At 44.2% G+C, this 21,376-nt stretch overlaps 1 protein-coding gene across 1 annotated transcript in view; it reads right to left on the bottom strand.

Annotated features, from left to right (window-relative positions):
* Window positions 1-21,376, bottom strand: part of LOC142574637 (uncharacterized) — a 49,459-nt gene that overhangs the window by 18,543 nt on the left and 9,540 nt on the right. The window contains exon 2 of the mRNA XM_075683677.1: window positions 1,571-2,267. Within this exon, the coding sequence (XP_075539792.1) occupies window positions 1,571-2,267 (697 nt within the window). The remainder of the gene's footprint in view (window positions 1-1,570; window positions 2,268-21,376) is intronic.

The raw sequence follows: 21,376 nt of genomic DNA, 5'->3' as shown, positions 1-21,376 counted from the left end.
CTCAGGAAAGATTCAAAATTTCTTATTTTGGAAATATCCAAAAAACAGATTGGCACAGACATTTTCCATGCGTTTATGCAAAACGTTCTGAAGCCATCTTCTGAAGACGTTTCAATTCGTCTTAGAAAGATGTAAGCGGAAGACATTTTAACAAGATGTCTCGCAGCCGTTTTTTGAAAACGTCTTTCAGACTTGTCCACAAAAGACGCCTTGTAGCCGTCCTAATTAGTTGTGGGCGTCTTCAATACGTCTTGAGTTCAATGGGCTCGGGGATTAGTGCAATTAGTGCTCTGTGCACAGAGCGGCGCACGGCACAAAATAACCCATTGCATTCCACTAAAATACAAATTCTCCACTGATATAAAAATGGAAAAATAAATCAGAGATTTATTTTTTACCGCCACAGTACGGCTTGTAAAATTTTATGTTAACGGCAATGCAGAAAAATATGTAACAAAAATTTGTTACATTTGTTACATCTCTACTCCGTGCAGACGGTTAACCAGCGAAGCTGAAATGTGCGGCTCCGGGGTTTATCACGGAGTTTATACTGACGGTGATTAAAGTCTCTCTCAGTAATTGGTGACGTCTTTGTTTTCTTATTGAGCACGAGCAGAAAACATCTACCAGCGCAAGGCTGTCTCGGGCGCCACCAGTAGGAGGGGGGGGGCTAATTTTTTTTACCCGTGCGCGGAAATGCCCTCTGCAAGACAAACGGGCAAAATTATAGATAGCAAAATTAAACAATAGGACGGCCACTAGCTGTGAAATCAGTTAGAAACGCAAGCTTTCTAGCGCGTGAATAAAGCGTAAAACTTGTGCGTGTGGTTAAGTTGATTGCTAAAGCCTAGTGCCCATGCACGGTCTGGAGCGTGCAGAGGACGTTTAACGTACCCGACTGTGGCTGCGCCTCTCATAAAGAATACTATACTCTTCGCAGCCAAACGGACGGATCTAATGCTTCGCGCAGGCAGTCTATGTACCGCGGATGCCGTGACATCATGACGGTAGAGACGGCGATGACATGAAGGCAACTAGGTTCTTCATCTGATTATTATCACCATGAAAGTATTGCAACAATACTTTTCATACTGCGAAAGCCACGCTGAAGCCATGATTTAGCAGTAACAAAATACTTTATTTGTAAGATTTCTTCGCTATGAGCAACGCTGACATGGCCGTTACTAGTCTGTGCTTTCAGGTCTTGTCGGTTGACGTCATTTCTGAAAGATAGAAGAGAGGAAGAAACAATTTTAATAAAATCAAAAATCACCTGTAGGATATGAATAAAATGGCGCAGTAACCTGAAATGAGTTGTTAAATTAGACTTCTGTTCACACTTTCCAAGCGAGAACGCCCGTAACTTTAGGAAAAATACAGGAGCCGGGAAAGAAAGCATATAGAAAGGTATTAAAAGTAGTATTTAAATCACCTAACGTAATGCCATGCGTGAGCCGTGGATGCAAGTACGTTTCCTTAATGCGCGATTTCTTGCCCGAAGTTGCCAGTTACTTTAGGCAATATCATTACCAAGTCGCTTTCGAACTGAACTGAAAAGAATCCTGCTTACACTTCTTCTTGCGGAGAAGAGCGCCGTAGTGGAATGGAGAGCCAAGGCCATAGCCATAGTTCAGGCCGTAGCCGAGGAGACCGTGTCCGAAACCGTAGTGGCCGGCGCCGTAGCCGAGGGTTCCGACGCCATAGCCGTAGACTGGGGCAGCATGGTAGCCACCGACAAATGGAGCATGGGCAACGGTAGCAACAGCTGGAGCGGCGTGGACAGCAGTGGCGTAAGTGGCAACTGGGGCGTGGGCCACAGTGGTGACAGCTGGAGCGTGGTAGGTGGTAGCAACCTTGGTCACGGCTGGAGCAGCAGCATAGGTGGCGACGGCTGGAGCAGCGGCGACGGTAGCCACAGCTGGTGCAGCGTGGTACGCGGCAACATGGGCCACTGCTGGGGCAACGGCGTAACTGGCGACGGCTGGGGTGGCGTGGGCGACAGTGGTGACGGCTGGAGCAGCGTGGGCGACGGTGTGCACAGCTGGAGAATAGCCGGCGTAGCCCAGGCCATAGCCGTAGCCGAGACCGCCATAGCCAAGGCCACCGTAGCCAAGGCCGTAGCCAAGACCGCTATAACCGAGGCCGTGGCCGTAGCCGTAGCCCAGACCATAGCCGGTGAAACCGGCAAAAGCGCTGGTCGCGAGAGCCAAGAAGACGCAAGCACGAATCTGCAATACAAGGGAGAGTTCTTTGCATTTGACGCTGTTCTATGCATTCTGAGATAAGGTTTAGGAAGCTCTGATCGGATACACCTCCTTTTCTGAGCCCTTCATTGGTTGTATTTGCATGTCCTATCGGTTTACAAGACAACAGGAGAAGCTGGCGGTTGTATAAGGTACTGAAAAACTCTTACCATGGTTACTTTAGAGCTGCCGTTGAGCCAACTGCTGAATTCACTCATGCGCTGGTGGCTTTTATACCGTGTCTAGCCCTAGCAGGTGTCATAAGGCGCCTGTGCTCTTCTCGAAGCGATAATCTATGCAAGATGAGTGACTTTCCGTGACCCTCCACGGTATTATATTTGCATGCTGGTGTAGCCTGAACGCAGCACGCCACCCGAAGACTAATAATGCTCACAGGGAGAGAAATCAAGGTCTCGGAATATTTTGTCGCAGTCAGACCCACAGAAATTGGAGGCACGTAGATGAGCGGTGAAGAAGATGCGTCAGGTAATCTAAATTTTAGTGCGAGCCAGCTTTTCTTTTTTTTTCTGCAGTGCAAAAGGGAATTGCGACGTCTATAAAAACAGCACGCAGTGCCACGCCTGTCTATTTGGCTTAGGGATGTAGGCAAACATCATTTCGTATGTTCGCGCTGACCATTTCCCAGGATGGAGCGTGCCCCCGTGCGCCGCATATATAATTTAAGCCGCCAGTATATGAGTAGCGCATATTTTTTTCCTTAAGTGGCCGGACTGCCTTGCGACGAAGTGTACGCGTTCTTGTTGCACAAATAAAATGTGTCAGCGTGCCTCCCTCGTGCTGAGGTGGACGGCCTGTTTATCTGAAGGAATATTTAGAAAAGACTAGTGGTCAATATTTATTTATTTATTTATTTATTTACAAATACTGCAGGCCCTATTCGGGCCCAAGCAGGAGTGGTTACATCAAGAGTAACAAAACAAGGCTGGAAATAATAAAAAAAATAGAATACAGAACAATAATAAAGATATATAAAATATAATATACAGGAACATCAGCCTTTGAAATTTAGACTTATCAACATAAATACGATATAGGAACAACAGTTGTAGTTTGCAACTCAACAACAAGTACTGACAAACCATGTACACACAACTGGTCACTCAATTCAGCATTTTCAACTAATTTTATTGCAAAACAAAGACAATTATTAATTAATTGCTTTCCCTATGTGCCTGCTATTAATCAAAAGAAAAACCATTCACAAGATGAACGAACGATTGTGTGGTATTAGCGCTAACTATTTCTTGTGGTAATTTATTCCACAATGAAATAGCATGAGGAAACATGGAATATTGATGCATGCTAAGGTGTCTGAATGGTTGCCTAACTGTTTTGTTATGTTGTGTACGGGCAAAGCGTATTGACGGCTCGGTTATGTGACGTTCACGCTGCATGTTAAAGTGACCATGGTAAAGCTGACAGATAAAGTTTAATCTGGATACCATTCTGCGATGATCGAGTTTTTTCACCTTCGCTTTATCGCGAAGAACTGATACCCTCGAAAAGCGCGAATAGGTAGAATAGATGAATCTCCAGGCCATGTTCTGCACCCTTTCTATTTTTTTAATTAAATATTGCTGATACGGACTCCAGATTAGGTCCGCATATTCTAATTTTGGCCTAATGAGAGCTTTGTATGCTGTTAACTTTACAGCAGGTGACGCATGACGTAGTTTTCGTTTTAAAAATGCCAGCTTTTTCAGTGCGTTACTGCAAACATAATCTATATGGGGTTCCCAACTCAAATTACTTGTGAGTGTAACACCCAAATACTTCACCTGGTTAGTTTCTTTAATATAAGCATTTTTAATGGTGTAAGCGAATTGTAAAGGTTCTTTTTTGTTACTAAATGTTATGCTTGCCGTTTTCTAAGTGTTGAGTTTCAAGCCCCATTTATCACACCATGCACTGATTGAATGCAATGCATCATTTAGTCTGACTTGATCAGCGTGTTGATTTATGCTGGAATAAACGACACAATCGTCCGCAAACAGTCGGATTTTTACAGGAGGTTGCACTGAAAAATAGATATCGTTGATATAGACCAGAAACAACAATGGACCGAGCACCGACCCTTGTGGTACTCCTGAGTGCACATCTAGTGTATCAGAGATGCAGTCGTTAACGGCCACGTATTATTTCCTTGAAGCTAAGTAACATGCTATCCAGTGAACAATGTTGTCTTCAATACCAATAGCATCCAGTTTAGTTACTAAATCATGATGTGGAACAACGTCGAACGCTTTTGAAAAATCTAAAAACACTGCGTCAATCTGACCCTTCATATTTAGGGAATTTACGAAATCATCGGTTATCTCGGCTAGCTGAGTTGCAGTGGACAGACCGGACCTAAAGCCATGTTGATTTTCATGAAACAGTTAGTTATTTTCTAGATGTATCATAATCGCCTTAAATATAATATGTTCTAACATCTTACAAATTGTGGATGTTAGGGAAACTGGTCTGTAGTTGTTTAATTCTAATGGTGATCCAGTCTTGTAAATTGGGACTATCCTTGCGGAGCGCCAGTCATCGGGTATCACACAAGATTCTAACGAGACTGTATATATTTTATACAACTATTCTGCTACCCAGGTCGTATATCTGTTAAGAAAAACGTTTGATATTTCGTCAGGACCGGGTGATTTTTTAATATCAAGTGTACGCAAAAGGTGAAGAATGCCCTCTTTGCTTAAGTTTACTTCAGGCATTGGTTCAAGAAGTGCATAAGATGGCACATGTGCGTGTGACGCCGTCAGCGTGAAAACGGACTGGAAGAATGCGTTGAATTTTTCAGAAATTATGGAGGAGTCATCGATGATTACGCCCGATTCTTTTATTTCTGTGATACCGCTTTTATCTTTAGTCAATTAACGCCAAAATTTTTTGGGTTGTTCTAACATGAAAGAGGACAGAGTGCAGGAAAAAAATTGGTTTCTTGCTGCGTGCACTTTTTCCTGAAATGTTTGTACAAGTCTTGGAAGCTGTTGTTTGTCACCACGTTAACGACAGCGTTTAATCTTGCGTTTTAGATGAATCAAATCACGATTCATCCATGGGTAGTCCCTGTTGACACGTTTCTTTCTTAAAGGCACATAACTGCGCTCACAATGAAGTATCATTTCTTTAAAACGTGACCATAACTCCTTAACATCTCTTATTTCATTAAAATATGGGAACATGGATTCCATATAGCTGACTACTGCATTGTCATCCGCATGCGTGTAGTCCCTGATAAAAATGTCAGAAGGCTTGACAGGTGATCGTGAGCCAGAAATAGGACATGTCAACATGAGTAACTTGTGATCAGATATCCCATCTCTGATACTAACAGAGCAGTTCGGGAGTGAACTCCTTGCAAACGCAAGGTCAAGAATAGAAGATGAATTGGGAATCCTGGTAGTTTCGGAAACAAGTTGGTTTAAGGAAAAGGTAAACGCAGTTAGTAGTAGAGGCTCAGCATTTTTAGAATCCTTGCCGTCATGGGAAAGACTGGACCAATTAATGCCGGGTAAGTTGAAATCGCCAGTGATAAGGATGTTTGAACGTGAATTCGTATTTCGCAGCAAGTAATCATATAGTGCTTCTATATACTCAGGGGGAGCATTCGGAGGACGATAGACACCAAGTTATATTCTTATCGAAAAATTTCAATTTGCACCATATGCTCTCGTGATTGTTGATACCATCTAAGCGAGTAAATTTAATGTTGTTTTTTATCGCGATTGCAACTCCGCCACCACGTGATCCTCTGTCTCTACGGATTAGCGTGTAGGAAGATGGAACTATTTCAGTATTTTGCACATCTGAATGTAGCCAGGTTTCTGTAATCACTAAAACATGTGGCTGATAAGTCAAAATTACATCTTCAAGTAACTGTACCTTATTAAGAACACTGCGTGCATTGAGTGAAACAAGCCGAAGCGTCTTGCTAGACACTAGTCATTTCTTAGCGCTCTGACGGGTGGTCGCACGAGTGGACTGAGAAGGCAACTGTTGGAATTTCGCAGACGCAGTGGATTGGGATAACTCTACTCTGCAATTTCTAAGTGTGTCCCATACATACAGCTTGCCATCGACTTTCAGCTTATCAAAAACGAGGGAAACTTTAGAACCACTGTCCTTTGCTTCAGCGGCAGACCGCCATAATTTCGCACGTATATCGCGAATCTTTTTAGAAAAGTCCTCCGAAATGGTTATTTCCGTACCTTTTAATTTGAAGCAGGAAGACAGAACCTTAGTTTTGTCGATGTGGTTATAAAACCTCAGAATGATAGGACGCGGGCGCTGTGCGTTTTTGGCGCCAATTCTGTGGATGCACTCTATGGAATTGATTTCAACACCAAGGATGTTCTTGAAAATTTCTTCGATTACTTTCCGTTACAGTTCTTTTGAGTTTTCTCCCTCTTTTTCTTTTACGCCATAAACCAAAATGTTGTTACGCCGACTTCTATTTTCGAGGTCTTCGACCTTTGCAGTTAGCTCAAGAACTAGTTTGGTAGTGTTTCTGCAAGCTTCATCACACTTCTCCAACCTTTGCTCGCTTTTCTGGATTCGGCAAAGTTCTTGCTCAATAGTTGCAATCTTAGCTTGAATACCTTCGACCGTTGATTCAACCTGTTTCAAGTTTGTAGTCAGTGCGACTAGAGCCTTATTTGTCTGTTTGCTCTTTCAAAATTTTTTGAGTAATTCACTGTTTAAGTGCGTCTCGGACTCAGAATCAGAAGGACCAGGGTTTAGTTCTATATCGCCGGAGGTTACTAGCAACAATCTGATCACATGCACGCAATCAAGCAATAAACATAGCAAACACTGGGGGCTTGGCAACACCGTCAATGTGACTGAATCGTCTCTAATAGAAGAAATTTAATATTTGTCACCAACCTGGACAAAAAGAATTGGGATAAGAATCCGTCTGCCAGCGGTGTCACCAAGCCCACTGAAAGAATCTTCCAACAGGCTCCGGTATTTATACTTGAATTCGCTAGTATCCGATGATGTCACCGAGTTGATAAGATGACAAGCCTGGTGCACATAGGGCGTCGGATCTTGAACGTTGCTTGACGATGCCGCGATGATCCTGTCAGCTGGCGCATGCTCGTCAGAGGAAGCAATTTCCACGGCAGGGTCCCTCGATCCTACGGCGAAATGCTCCCACCAAGCAATCTGGACAAAAAGAATTGGGATAAGCATCCGTCTGCCAGCGGTGTCACCAAACCCACTGAAAGAATCTTCCAACATACTCCGGTATTTATACTTGAATTCGCCAGTATCCGATGATGTCACCGAGTTGATGGGATGACACGCCTGGTGCACATAGGGCGTCGGATCTTGAAGGTTGCTTGACGATGCCGCGATGATCCTGTCAGCTGGCGCATGCTCGTCAGAGGAAGCAATTTCCACGGCAGGGTCCCTCGATCCTACGGCGAAATGCGCCCACCAAGCAATCTGGACAAAAAGAATTGGGATAAGCATCCGTCTGCCAGCGGTGTCACCAAGCCCACCATGGCTGTTAAGGCGATATTGTAGTGCTAGATGCGCGGGCCTTAGTTAACATGTGGGATGAAGTTCTAAGAAAAAATCCGGACATTTCACTTGAGCAAAGACGATATAACCACAACCAGAAGAATGATGTTTGTGTTTCTTTCTTCGGCAGCGCGCGAACGTATAAACATTGCTTCAGAAAGTAAGTTAGCCTTACCATATAATATTTTATCAAGGCTCATTTTATGCCCTTTATTAAGGGATTATAATATTCTCCGAGGAAAAAATTCATAAATTACAGGTATTGATGTTTTAGGTATATAGAGTGCGAAGAAAAACATTCAACTCTCTTGGAAAATTATTGTGTAAATTTGGTCGCGTCCTCAAATGAAGACATTGTGACTCAATACTTATTTTGCCACTAAGGAACCACTTCGCCGTGTACATAAAGGCGGAAAATTACTTATTCAAGGTTGTGCAGTGGTGCATTACTACATTCACATGTTCTGATCTTGGAAGAAAGAGTCCTTCTGAAGCCGCGATGCCCAGGAAAACACCGCATTTCCTGCAGCGGCCCCCTTGTTTTTGTCACATCTCTCTAGTACTTGCACCGCTGCACAAGCACCGGCTGGACTTGCTGAGGCATCTGGTCCTTCGAATTGTACGCCACACAAAAAGAGTCCGAACACGTTTGTAGCGAAGATCGTGACTTAAAATGAGTTATTCAGGAAGGACTTTAAAAGAAACAATACTAATTGCAGGCCGGACAAAAACAAACCGTGCGTACTGCCATCTTCGTAGACAGTGAACTAGATGACACAAAAGGTTCAGAAAAGTGTCGCTCGTTTTCACTTTTCGCGAGGCGAGTATCTTTCGGCGCCGTGGTAAAGAATGCTTGAGTTACGGTGTCTTAGTATAGAGACGCGGATCAGAACAGGGTCAAAACTATTCAGTAACATAACCATAAGTATTGACTAATTGTTTTTTTTTAATACGTATATCTTCCTTTACGTAAAACAGGGCGTGTAAATGATCTGAATGATTGAACTGCGACTCGCCAGAGCTGCCGTAAAACGTGGAGTCATCAATTTTGGAACATCTTCCTCAGTAGTGTTTCTTCGCTTCATATGAGATGGCACTCGTTACGTTTATTTTTGTCTAAATTACCCTTCACAACAGTGTGCTGCATGAATCAATCGCTTCTTGATGAAAAAGGCGACGAAGTAATCAAGCCATGAGCCGAGGCTAGAATCACAAAAGCAATCGAAATTTAGAATTGGTTGTGAATACAGAAACGACGTGAGAGGTCGTCGCACTCACATTTATCTGCGAAGGCGATTGATAACCGGAGTACTGGTTATGGTTTCTAACCCAAACGTTGGGAAGAGCTCATTATCTGTAGTTCGTTACTAGAAGTACTTGTAATAAATGGCATTGATCATGGCGTGTGAGGGGCGATAAAAGCAATGCTATCCATATCTCTCGCGGAGCAAACAATGTCAAGATGAAAGTGGTGAGGTGAGAGCCGTAGTTAGGAAGACAAGGCAAAAGGTGGAAGAATGAGGCCATATTGTTTCTTTTTATTTAAGTGACAATGGTTTCTGGCACTAGCAATGAACGCCTAAACTGGCATCCTCGGGAGCTTAGGTGCAGTGAATGCTATATGCACAAATCTGCGTACGACGCAAAATATCCTATGACATGTTTTTTTTACTTTGCACACGTGCACTAAAACTAAAAACGAAAAAGAAAACATGGATAATTTTCGCACCGCAATTCGGCTTGTCATATTTCAGGTGAATGATGAGGCAGAAAAAAATGTAACAAAAATGGAGCGATGATGGAAATTTGCTTCCGAAATTGTGTTATTCAGTCTTGCCTTTATTTTTGTCGAAATGGTTTGTTCACTGTTATCTGCTTTAGTCAGTTAGGGGCTGCGCTTTTTGATGTCGCAGTCATTCTGTTTGAACTATTATATTAAAAGAAATAATCATACGATATAAGTTCCTATTCGCCTCGAAGCCGAGTCAGGGAAACTTGAAGGGGCTGTGGGTGTCGCGAACTCACATTAGAGTAGCCAACGCTGTGACGCTGATTGCAAGGGGTTAACAGTTCATTAATACCGAATCGGAAAGCGATAGAAGGGAAACGATTTACAGAGACATCAAAAAAATGCAAGTAAAAGGTTACAATGATGTTGCAATGTTGGTCTTCTTCCTTAGCCGGTTTTCCACCGAAACTTCGTCAAACAGCCCTGCACGTACCTAACCACATCCGTAACATCACCTTCGCCTCATCGCTCGTGCAATCACACTGCTGTCCGAGCAATGTGTCCACAACAGGACTCCAGGGGGACACTATCCCGAGTACCAATAAGTCAAGGCCGCTGCCACAAACTCTTCGCAGTACAACAGGTCTCTTATCTCACAATCTCGCAAGACGCACTCCGCAGCCATCTTGATGTCGAACTGCGCGTGTCTTTTGACGCAACCGCGTGGCCCTTATATGTAGCAGCCCGCACAGAACGGTGAACTCCACTGCTCCCCACCAAACATGTCAAGGGGATACTTGTCAGCGCGACGTTTCACACAAACACTCGGCAAACATCACGCAACACACCAAAAAAATGGCCTGGCAGTCCATGATGGAAGGGCGCCAATGTGCTATAAGAGCCACCATATATGCCTGGTCAAAGCGGCACAAATAACTTTGCTGTCGACCTTGAGTGCCGTAAACGGCAGCACAAGGGAAAACCTAAAATGACAACGTGAGCACTGACCCACCCACGCGCTTGCACAGGTCTATAGAGGCAAAACCTCTGAAGAGCCACATTGGCCGCTCGCTCCCCATTTCAGTTGTTGCCCACCCTAGCCGTTATCTAATTCTTAGTATTGAAGCACATGCGACCAGTCGATCGACCTCGGGCTGATGGATCCAGAGCCCACCAGAATTGCTTCCACATTGCGGTCTGCAACAACCTTTATTCAGGCTCCAAATAGTCATGTGAAGTCTCCCTTGCATCACCACTGCGGCAGAGATCTCTCTCTTTATGATGAACAATTTTGCATGCGCTACCATCAAACTTGCGCCCGGTTTTTGTTCTACTTTTACAAGCTGCGATAGGCAGTACGGGTACTTCAGTGACATCGGTTGTCAACAGAAAATCACGACCATGACCAGGGGACACCACGTGCTCCAGAGACGCTAACACAATCTTTACTGCGCAAAATGCGTTTTCTGCTTCTTCATTCTACAAAATCACCTTAGGTATCCAATGGTCGGCCAAATCAGAGAGAGGGCGCACTACCTTGGAATATTCAAGAAATAGTCAGGGGAATAGTTATCAAAGCCGGTCACACTTCTCAGATCCCTCTTTGTTTCCAGGGCTCGAAACCTTATCCTTGCAATCCTAAGCGTTTGCTCCGTTTCTTCCTCGGAAAAGTGTCTCTACCACGTCTTTCGTGCGTAAGTTCTGAATTTCCTTTCCTTTTGGATTCGAGCAATGCCATTTGCTTCTGCATTTGGCCATTATATTGTATTCATGCAAAATCAATCTGTCCTGCACTTGCCTACGGAGCGTACCTTCCACTGCTTGCCTCAAAACTTCATGCAGCGAATCATACACTGTCTGTTCTGCCCTGAAGCTAGCAGAAGGCGTTACATAGTCTCAACCCGCTGCTTGATTTTCACCTAGGCCCACTGAAGCAGCAATTGCACCCATTTGAGCGGTTTTAATTTTTTTCTATTTCTAGCGCAAGCTTGACCTTCTCAAGCTCAAACACGTCTTTTGCGAGCAAGTTCTCACGCTGTCCAATGGGTGCACATTCCCCTTTCTCCCCAGCTCCTGTGGCAGCCACGTCACTCTCAGCCATTGTGAGACTTTCTATTCACTTTCCACCAAACTTAAAAAAATTTTGGGGCTGATGCCCGACATGGTGTAAAACACCACCGACAACATAAAGCGTCCTACCTTGGCAACACTTGTCTCCACAGCTTGAATTACCTCCCTGGGGTGTTGTGTGCGACACCCTTGGTGCTGCTGGCAGCACGCTGTCACAGAAACCGCTGAGTTATCCATGCGAAACCAAATCTACCAACGTACAGTTCTTTTACCGGGCTGCTCGCTTATCCTGAACTCCACGTCGCTACCATCACTTTGTGACTCTCGACGTATTCTGCACTCCTGCGGTTCACCCCATCAGACTTGCAAACTCGAGCTCCACATCTCTGACTCGCTATGCCACTTGTGACGTCTCCGGCGTTCCTGTTGTATGTTTTCCATATACCTGGACCTCTGCTCTCCCACAATGAGCCTACTTCTGACTGTCCAATTCGAAGCCTTGCTCGTAGCTTCCTGCTCCGTCCTTCTGATGCTGGTGTCGTTTACATTCTAGGGGGCTCCAAATGCTCTCCCGCTTGCTTGCTCTCTGCCCAAAGAAGCAAAAGGTCACTTGCCTTCAATAGAAAGACATCGGGATCCTGTGGACTGTGCCAATCGATATTCGCCGCAATGTCAGTGAGGGAAACATAAAGGTGTTGTGGATGCCGCAAAGTCACATTAGAGTAGGCAAGGTTGTCACGCTGATTGTAAGGATCTAACTTTATTAAAGAATATTGCGAAAACGACAGTATGAAAATTATTTACACAGACATGAAAAGAATACAAGTGAAATATTACAATAATGTGAAAGTTTTGTTCTTCTTTCTTTGCCGAATCCACACCAAATCTTACTCCAACGACCCTGCACGTACCTAAACGCATCCCCAACATCACCCTTGCCCCACCCTTCATCCAGTCTCACGGCGGTGCGCACAGTGTGCACACAACGGGGTTCCAGGGTGACAGTATTAGATGTTGCAATAAATCAAGGCTGTTTCCACATAGCGTCTCCTGTCTCGCAATCTCGCAAGACACGTTCCCCCAACGAAAACGGTTCCACACCCGTTGGGGCATCTGGTCCATTTGCGCAATGTAGCGGCATGGGTGCAGTCCAGCGGCGAGGCGTTGACTTCAGGGCCAAGGCCGTGTTAACACAAATCAAATGGCGACTCACCGTCAACCCGCTTACGCTCTCTCCATAAACCATAAACCATGGCTTGCCCACCCGGCGGCTATAACTCACTGCAGCTGTTTTGGCGTCGAACCGGGTATCTCTTTTGACCACACCGCATGACCTTTACATGTAGCCGCCAGCAAGGAAGAACGCTGAACTCCAATATATATATCGAAGTACACCATGAAAGACAAATTGAAAAACCTGGTCTTGGTCATCGTGAAAATGCTGTCATCAGCGAAAGGAAAGGGGACAGTCATGGATACTAAGAGAAGCAACGCACCGTGAAGCAACTGTTAAAAATTTAGGTGCCTATAACGGTAGAACTGGAAATCTAAATACATCCAGTACCAACCAGTACCAACTCGCCCGAATGTTGATCCTTCTGCATAAAGTAACCAACCTAATTTCTTCATTTTGCTTTCTGTCCTTGAGTTGTGTGGTAGGAGACACCGAATATAGAAGCCCAGCGTAGCAAGGTAGTAGTTTCCACACCATCGCATGGTGTAAGGAGCATGCATCTTGTTAACACGCCCTTTATAAGCCAAGAACCGTGGAAATTGATTGAATGTTTACTAGGAAGAAATATCATGGTTTTTACCCGATGCACATGCGTTGTTACAAGAAGTAATTGGTTGATGAGCTCGGATCTCTGAGTGTACAGTAAGCGTTACGAAAAAAAAATTATTAAAGCGTAGGACGAGTTGCTTCCAAAATGTTCGTCATTATTTGGTGTGCTCGCCACCACATTCCATTCCGGACTGGTACGACCTATGTAGCGTGGCGAAGGAACTGAATGGCGAAACGGACGAGAACAAATTTAGATTGCCCATCCAGTCGTCCTGCTATATAGCTTATTGCTAACAGCAGGAAGTCACGCTTAGTGTTTACACTATTTTGCGAACCCTTTTGTCTCAAGCCTTTCGTGCTATAGTCCAACCACGAAATGAACGTTAACAACAAAAGAGATAGGTAGAAAATTGCACAACACTATGCACTAAAATTACGCATACAACACAGATGACTCGCCAAGGGTGGCTAGTATACGGTACACTACCATATCGCCGCAAGCAGAGCGCCACACAGCCTGTATGAGCATCTTGCATGCGCAAGTTCGTCAAATAGCACCTGAAGCGGTCACACACGAGCAAGAACATGTATGCCAGTGGCACCGTTTAAAAAAGAAAAAAAATATGAATTCAGTCCCGCAAGTTGCTTTAATGGCTGGCTAGCGCGAGGGGCAATTGGATTTTTTTGTTTTACTTCCTGCAGTAAGCGTAACCAACTCACCTAGTGGTTTCGGTTTACAGGATGTATTCTTCCAGCAGAGAAATTAAACGCCCAAATATGGGCAGGAAGGACGCAATAAATGCTAGGCTATAAGCGAGTGGTTATCTCCACCAAAACAAAATACATCTGTACGGACACTAGCATCGCATGCTGTGCAAACTTTTTACGCATGCGCGTCGGTCAGGATAAGCTGCACAAGTTTTGTCTTCTTTTGTTACACCGACGGCATCCTCACACTGTTATCGCGTTTTTTATACAATTCAGCACGCCTCCCAAATCGCTTTATGGTGTTGGGCTGCTGAGCACGAGGTCGCGAGATCGAATCCCGGCCACGGAGGCTGGATTTCGATGGTGGCGAAATGCGAAAACACCCGTGTACTTAGATTTAGGTGCACGGTAAAGAACCCCAGGTGGTCGAAATTTCTGGAGTCCTCCACTACGGCGTGCCTCATAAAAGGGGTTTTGGCACGTAAAACCACATAATTTATTTTTTTAACTTTCCCAAATCACTTTCAACCTCTTGCATATGCCGCTGAAGAAGGGTCATTCCACGCCAAATGTACTAGATGTGTCGCTCGACTGCCTTCGATATTTTTTATCGCTATTTTTGCCACTCTGTTCACATTATATCCTCTGCATATTTTTGCCTACAAAAATTTTCTTGTTGCATAACTTCTTTCAAAATGTTGCTCAAATACGTGAAACATGTTTGAGCGAGAAAAAAAGAATAACCTAGCCTGTAGATCCTAGAGACGTGTGTATTTCAGAATGTAATTTTGTGTATTGGCAACCTTCGTTTCAAATTTATCTAATAGCCACAAATTTAAAAAAAAAACATTAGTCAAACTAATTTCTGCCTCGCAAAATTACGCTTCATTTCTTCATTCTAGTTAATTTACGGCAATGCGCTAAACGTGTACTTTAATGAAAAAAATATTTTTGTCGCTAATATATTCTGAACACTTTCTGAAAAAGAAAACATGACACCATACCAAAATCTTGTGTTTGGTCCACTTTCATTGCTGAATTTGGCAATGAGGCGCTCGATGCAAAAATATGACTAAGTGCGGTAGGTAGGCTTCCCACGGAATCTCATGTCTCGCTATCCGGTTATAATCAACGGCAATTTCATTCCTTATGTGACTCGCCACAGATACCTTGGCATTGTCGTGACCACGGCGTTTCATGGAAGTAGCACGTGAGAATGTTGAAAGAACCTCGGAACTTGTGCCTGTCAGATAGGCACTTTACAATATTTCGCGACAGCCTCCCCAATTATGGACACTCTTCAGTGACGTGAAATCTGCTCTGCATCTACTTAGAGTTGTAATAAAAGCAAGCTCTTAAAAAGTGTTCGCTCTTAAAACTGTCGAGCAACACACTCTAGCGGAAGAGAACACCCCCCGCATTGAATTTCAATGGGTTCCCAGTCACTGTTGTGAACACGGCAACGAACTGGCTGATTCCGAAGCGAAGAAGACACTGGAGGAACCAGTACTGCTTGCAGTTCGTTTTTTCAAGAGAGGACGCCAATTGCCTCCTCTCAAGTGTCCTCCAAAAAGCGACTGGGACAATCCGGATAATCACCACAGATGACTCCCAAGAGTGGACCATACCATGAAATTTGGTCTACGGCCAAACGTTAAGCGCAGCTGTGCCAGTCTTCTGCACAGACCTAGGATGTGGGTGGCGTCACGGTACGTGCACTGTACGTACACTTCATGCGACGCACCGAGACTCCAGATTGTGAGCTGCACAATGTGACTGACACTATAGGTCAGTTGCTGTGTGACTGCTCCCCGTAGGTGGAAGAGCGACAAAAGTGCAGCAATAACCTTACGCGGCTCGTAAATTCAGCGCTTACGGATGACGTTATTTTAGGCCCTTGGCCAGAAGTTAATTCGAGTTTTCAGGCTATTCAGGCCTTACTTGACTTTGTAAGATGTACAGGGATGTATTCTACAATTTTATTAGGCCTAATTGCTTGTTATATGTTCAACTTCCTCCTTCTGTAGTCATGGTCGCCCCTAATGATCCTTTTCTTTCCTATTTCTTTCCCTCTTCCCCTTCCCTCATCACAGAGCAGCTGCCTAGAGGAATGTAGCTCACGCCGACCCCTCTGTATTTCGTATGATTACCCACTTCTCTCTCCCTCTCTCTTGTTTGCTGGCCTTCGTTTTCGCTTATATTGTAATTTTTATTTCTGTTTAGGCAAGATAAGAATTTCTGAATTCCGCCTCTGAAACACGCGCGGCATAGTTCCGTACTACTAATTCACCCTGCTGCGTAATGTCTGTCGCGCTTGAGGCAGTCGGCACCCACAGCGCAGGAGTGCAAGGGGAACTGTGTGGCCTATAGTCCTCAAACTTGTGGCAGAACCTATTTCACGATGACTGTCGACGGTAATGTACTTAGCTTTGAAGCTATTTAGCGAGGCACTTTATTACTGAAGACAAATCTATTTATAATCGGTAGGGGTCCTTCTGGGACATAGGTAGGCTTCGGCTATATGCTGCATGCACTGTATCATGCATGCCCACTTTCCTCCACTACGGCGTGCCTCATAATCAGAAAGTGGTTTTGGCACGTAAAAGCCCATAATTTAATTTAATTTTTCAAGGCAATGATGAGGCAATATTTGAGGAAACAAAGGGCATGAAAGAAAACCAGATGAAAACGGAGCTGGTGCATAAAATTTCAACTGGAAGAAAGCCCAAGAGAAAATTCCGAAGTGCACAGCCGCAACGCTACACGAGGCTCCCGTTTTGCTGATTAATGTGACCTAGGAGCAAAAAGTAAGGCTCTGTCGCAAGCAGTAGAAAAAACAAAACATTAAAAAATAGATGAATACCAGACAGTTGGCGGCACAGTAGAATGAATTTAATATATAAAGGTGAGGGCGGAAAAGTATAGAATTAACTTATGCAAACCATTAACCATTACATCGGTAATATACAGGTTAGTAATGCAGAAGATTAAAATAAAGCTGCAAGCGTGGGCAGGTAATTTGGGCATATAGGAAGAATATTAGAACAGCTTAAGAATCGGTGGGCATCTGGATGATAGCTTATTTGTCCTCACTCAGTGTATTGCAATATCCAGAGTAGAAGGACACCGTTATATGTGACTTTTTTATATGTGACAATGTTTGTGCTCTTTCGCTAAAATTTCATCGTTAGCCAAGCAAATTCGCATCACTGAATGCAAGAACCATGCAGCTTTTGGTCTTAACGCAACGTTTTCTTTTCTGTTGCTCTTCGATTTTCGCGAGCTAGCTGATAAGTGCTGTCTGCTGCCTTCTATGATTGTTCCGCATCGGAGATACAGCAGATATAAGGCAAATGGATTTAATGTATACCCTCCTTGAGGTGGTTGGGTATGTATGTAAGCGCGTTTGAGATATCCCTCATTAACACAGCATGGTAGTTTTGCCGTCGTTGTTTTATCGCAGTTATTTCAGTCTGGTCGTTTCTTCGTAGTCATGCGGCAATCAACATTCCCCCGCCTTGACTCTGTCGTTGTCACTGCGCCCTGATTTTTTCATCATGCCGTCGCTATGCCATTGTCGTCCTTCCATTTACCTCATGCCATCGTTGTCATACAGCCGGCGTCATGAATGGATGTTCTTATTGCCGCCATGACACCTTCATGGTCGTGTTTTCGCTGTCACAAATATTCGCTATTCAGATGGCGTCATCCCATTGTCGTAATGTAATCGCCGATAGGCCGTCGTCATCATTGCTGTATTGTAATGCAATCGTTCTCATGCTGCGGTCCACATTCTACGGCGGACATTGCGTCATCATCTTTCGTACTTTCGTGCTCGCTCAGCCGTCGTCATTTCATCGACGCCATTTCCGCATCCGCATCTCATTATTGTCAGGCCACCGTCGCCACGCCACTGCCGTCATAAAGTGGTCATTTGAAATTTGTCATCCCATTGTCGCTATGCCCTTGATGTCATCATACCATCGTCATCAACGCAGCGTCGTCCTTCCATTGTCATCACGTCATCGTCCTCATACCGTCACTATTATTTCATCGTCGTCATGGTTGTGGTTCTGTGGTTGACGTCATTCTTGGTAGTCATTACAGTTTTGTCATGCCATTGCCGTAATGCCGTCATCACGACGTCGTGGTCATTGCTTTGGCGTCATGCACAGCCCACCCCATGCCGTTATGGTCCATCCATGATCGTCAATACGTTGTTGTAATTCCAATGTCCTCATCGAGTCACAATCACGTCATCTTCTTCAACCCGTCATTGCCATTAATTCGCCGTAATATGTGTCATGCGCATATTCAAGCGCCACAGGCTTAGGTTGAGCGAGATGTTTCTCGGTGAAAATGAGTGCACATGCGAATCGTCACTAAACAATAACGTCGCCCTTCGCACGCACCAACGAAATCTTTTTTTTAAACCGATTCCCGCAGCACGTCGGATGTGCATATTTTTCTTGTTCACTCTTTCAAGTACACCTCGCCTATTATGACACTTGTATAAGCCTGCCCTAACTAAGGCGTCCATAAAATCCTGTAATTTGTATTGTGGGAGAGGTGAAGTATTATTTCGTAGCCGTTTCTCTTTTTTTTTTCGAAACGGAGGGAAAATTACTTGTGAAGCCAAAGAACAGGCTATGCAATGCACAGCTACAATACGCAGTTTAAGCCCGTTGTGCGCGCAGTGTATATTACCATCCGGAATGCAGCGACAAACAACCTATTGACCGCTGTAACAATAGGAACGTCAGCTTATAACATGCTACGAACCCGTCCGCTTTCGCCTTTCCGCATACGCCATTTGAAGAAGGGAGGCACTGAATTTAATTCAGCAACATCTAGGCAAGTGCCAAAAGTTTAAAAGCAAACAGTAGGGGATACCCTGCTAAACACACGACCAGTGACGGTGGAAGGCAACTAAATGAGACACAAGAACGTGAGGATGTTCCACTCGTGGATTAATTTCACAAGCACTCACAGCCGTCCCCCCTTCACTGCCTATGATGGCATTAAGCGTTGGTTATGCCGAGCCGGGCATCACGCAAACAACTTAAGCTCAATCTCTCTGAACGGGAACTGTCAAAGATAAACATAGCCTTAATCGTGGTCCGCGTAGTGTATGCGGAATGCATTTTTTCGTCAACGTAAATATGTGCATCATCTGATCGTACTCCCCGCAATATAGAAATATATGGGGTGATTGCTTTTTAAGTATTACTTAATTTTAAAAAGGAAGAACACCTCTCGCAGATATCCTCACATGTTTACAGATATGAGGATAGAGGTATCTTGGCAGATCTTACTTAAAAATGTACATATTAGTGTGACTAGCATGGCGAGACGTACACTGGATTTTTAAAGCTAAGCTGTTAGGGGCTCTGGCTCGTTGGCGCCGCTCGCAACTGCAGCGCGAACGCGCTCGTGTCACGGCTCCCGCGTTCGTCGTCGTCATTAATTAACGAATTAAGAAACACAAACATGTAACAAATTTCACAGCGATATTGCAGCGAAGCTGTTAAGGGCTCATTTCCCAAGGACCATGTTCGTGTGTACACGCAACACTCCTGATACGTGGGCCGATCGTGAAGATAGTGCAAAACCGGGCCGACCTGCGGCCGAGGTGAAACAGGCGCTAAGCACTCTTCATACGTGTGTCGATCCCGAAGATAGTGCGATGCCGAGCACACTCGCTGCTATGGTGCAGTTCGCCATTAAGGGGCCCACATACACAGCTTCGCTGGTCATCCTTCTTCACAAAGTGGAAGGGCAGTGAGTTTTTTTTTTTCATTTCATTATACGCATACTGCTTGTGCCATGCGGCTAAATTTCTGCGGCAGAATCCTGTGATCTGAAGTGAACGAAGCACACAATGTTCAGGGCGCTCTCATTTTTTACTGCTGTGCCCACGCACTGACAGCGCTCGCAATTCATTAAAATGGAGCGAACATATTGAAAGCCATTTCGTGCTCAAGGCACGTAGCTTACAAACCAATGAAGTCCCAGCACGCTACCGTGATTCACCTAGCCAAGGAAACCGATTAGAATGGGCGGCTGTACAAGCGCTTGCACACGTGGCTAGTGGGTGATGGTTTTTTTATTACTTATTTATTTATTGATACTTCAAGGGACCCAGTAAGGCATTACATGAGGAATAACTTACAGTGATAAATTATAGGTTACACCAGTATAAGTGATACAATATCTAATGATAATATATTAGTGCTGCGTCACTACTGTGAGGTCTGTAAATGCTTACAACATTGAAGACGTTTAGGCCACAACATCTGTAACAATATATTGCGCTAGATATCTTGGAGGACACTCCGAACAGCTCTTTGCAGTTCGAGGCTAGTAGTACGTAATAATTTCATAGTGGACCATGTAGCCATAATTGTGAATGAAGTTGATGTCCTCGTTTTATTTGCTTTTTCTCTTGTATTCGACTTATACGTGGCGCAGTTCCATTTCAACCGCAACTTCATTTGGGAATCGCCATAATATTTACACATATTTTGCGGTACATACTGTACAATTTTTCCTGCAGCAGTACCTCTCTGTCGGCAATGGGTGTCACTACATTCGCGATATCATCTAATTATTTGAATAAACTGTCAAACTTTCCGGCGTAACATTCCGAAATGCATTATGTTATGGCACATGTTAGAAACATCGCATTGAAATTGGACAGTGCCCAAGGCACCCGCCTTAATGAGAACTGCGGGCACACAGACATTCGGAAAGGTTATCCAGGAACCAGTGCAGAAGAGCGTTAAAAATAATATTCATCCTATAAGGTCCTCCCCCTCACAACAACATGCTGAAAAGTTAAATGAAATAACCCTGTATCTAGTGACTAAGTGTGAGACTGGATACCTGAAAACTTGTGCTACTCTTAGGATTCATACAATAGTAACAAGTGTCCTAGAGTTTTTAGAATATTACCCATCAGAGTAAACTAATGATTTGGTTGCAATGCGAATGAAATTTGTATACCTATATGAAAAAAAAAATTGCTAATATGTTTTCAGGAAAACTCATTCTAGCTTTTACAGTCCGGCATTTGCGTATTACTGGCCCGTCACGTTTCCATTTGGCAGCATAACTATGCACAGCCTCTTAAAGCATCACGGAAATAGATATTTATGCAAGCAAAACTGTTTGGGAGTAAAACCGGTGGCTTTTTGCAGAACTCAATCCTAAAAGAATTGTGATGCACACCTGTATGGAGAAAAAAATGCTGGTTCTGCCGTAATCGAGAATAGGTATAAGCACCAGATGGCTACG

The sequence above is a fragment of the Dermacentor variabilis genome, chromosome 3, assembly GCF_050947875.1.
Source record: "Dermacentor variabilis isolate Ectoservices chromosome 3, ASM5094787v1, whole genome shotgun sequence".
Taxonomy (NCBI): Eukaryota; Metazoa; Arthropoda; class Arachnida; order Ixodida; family Ixodidae; genus Dermacentor; species Dermacentor variabilis.
This window is presented reverse-complemented; position numbering and strand designations above follow the sequence as displayed.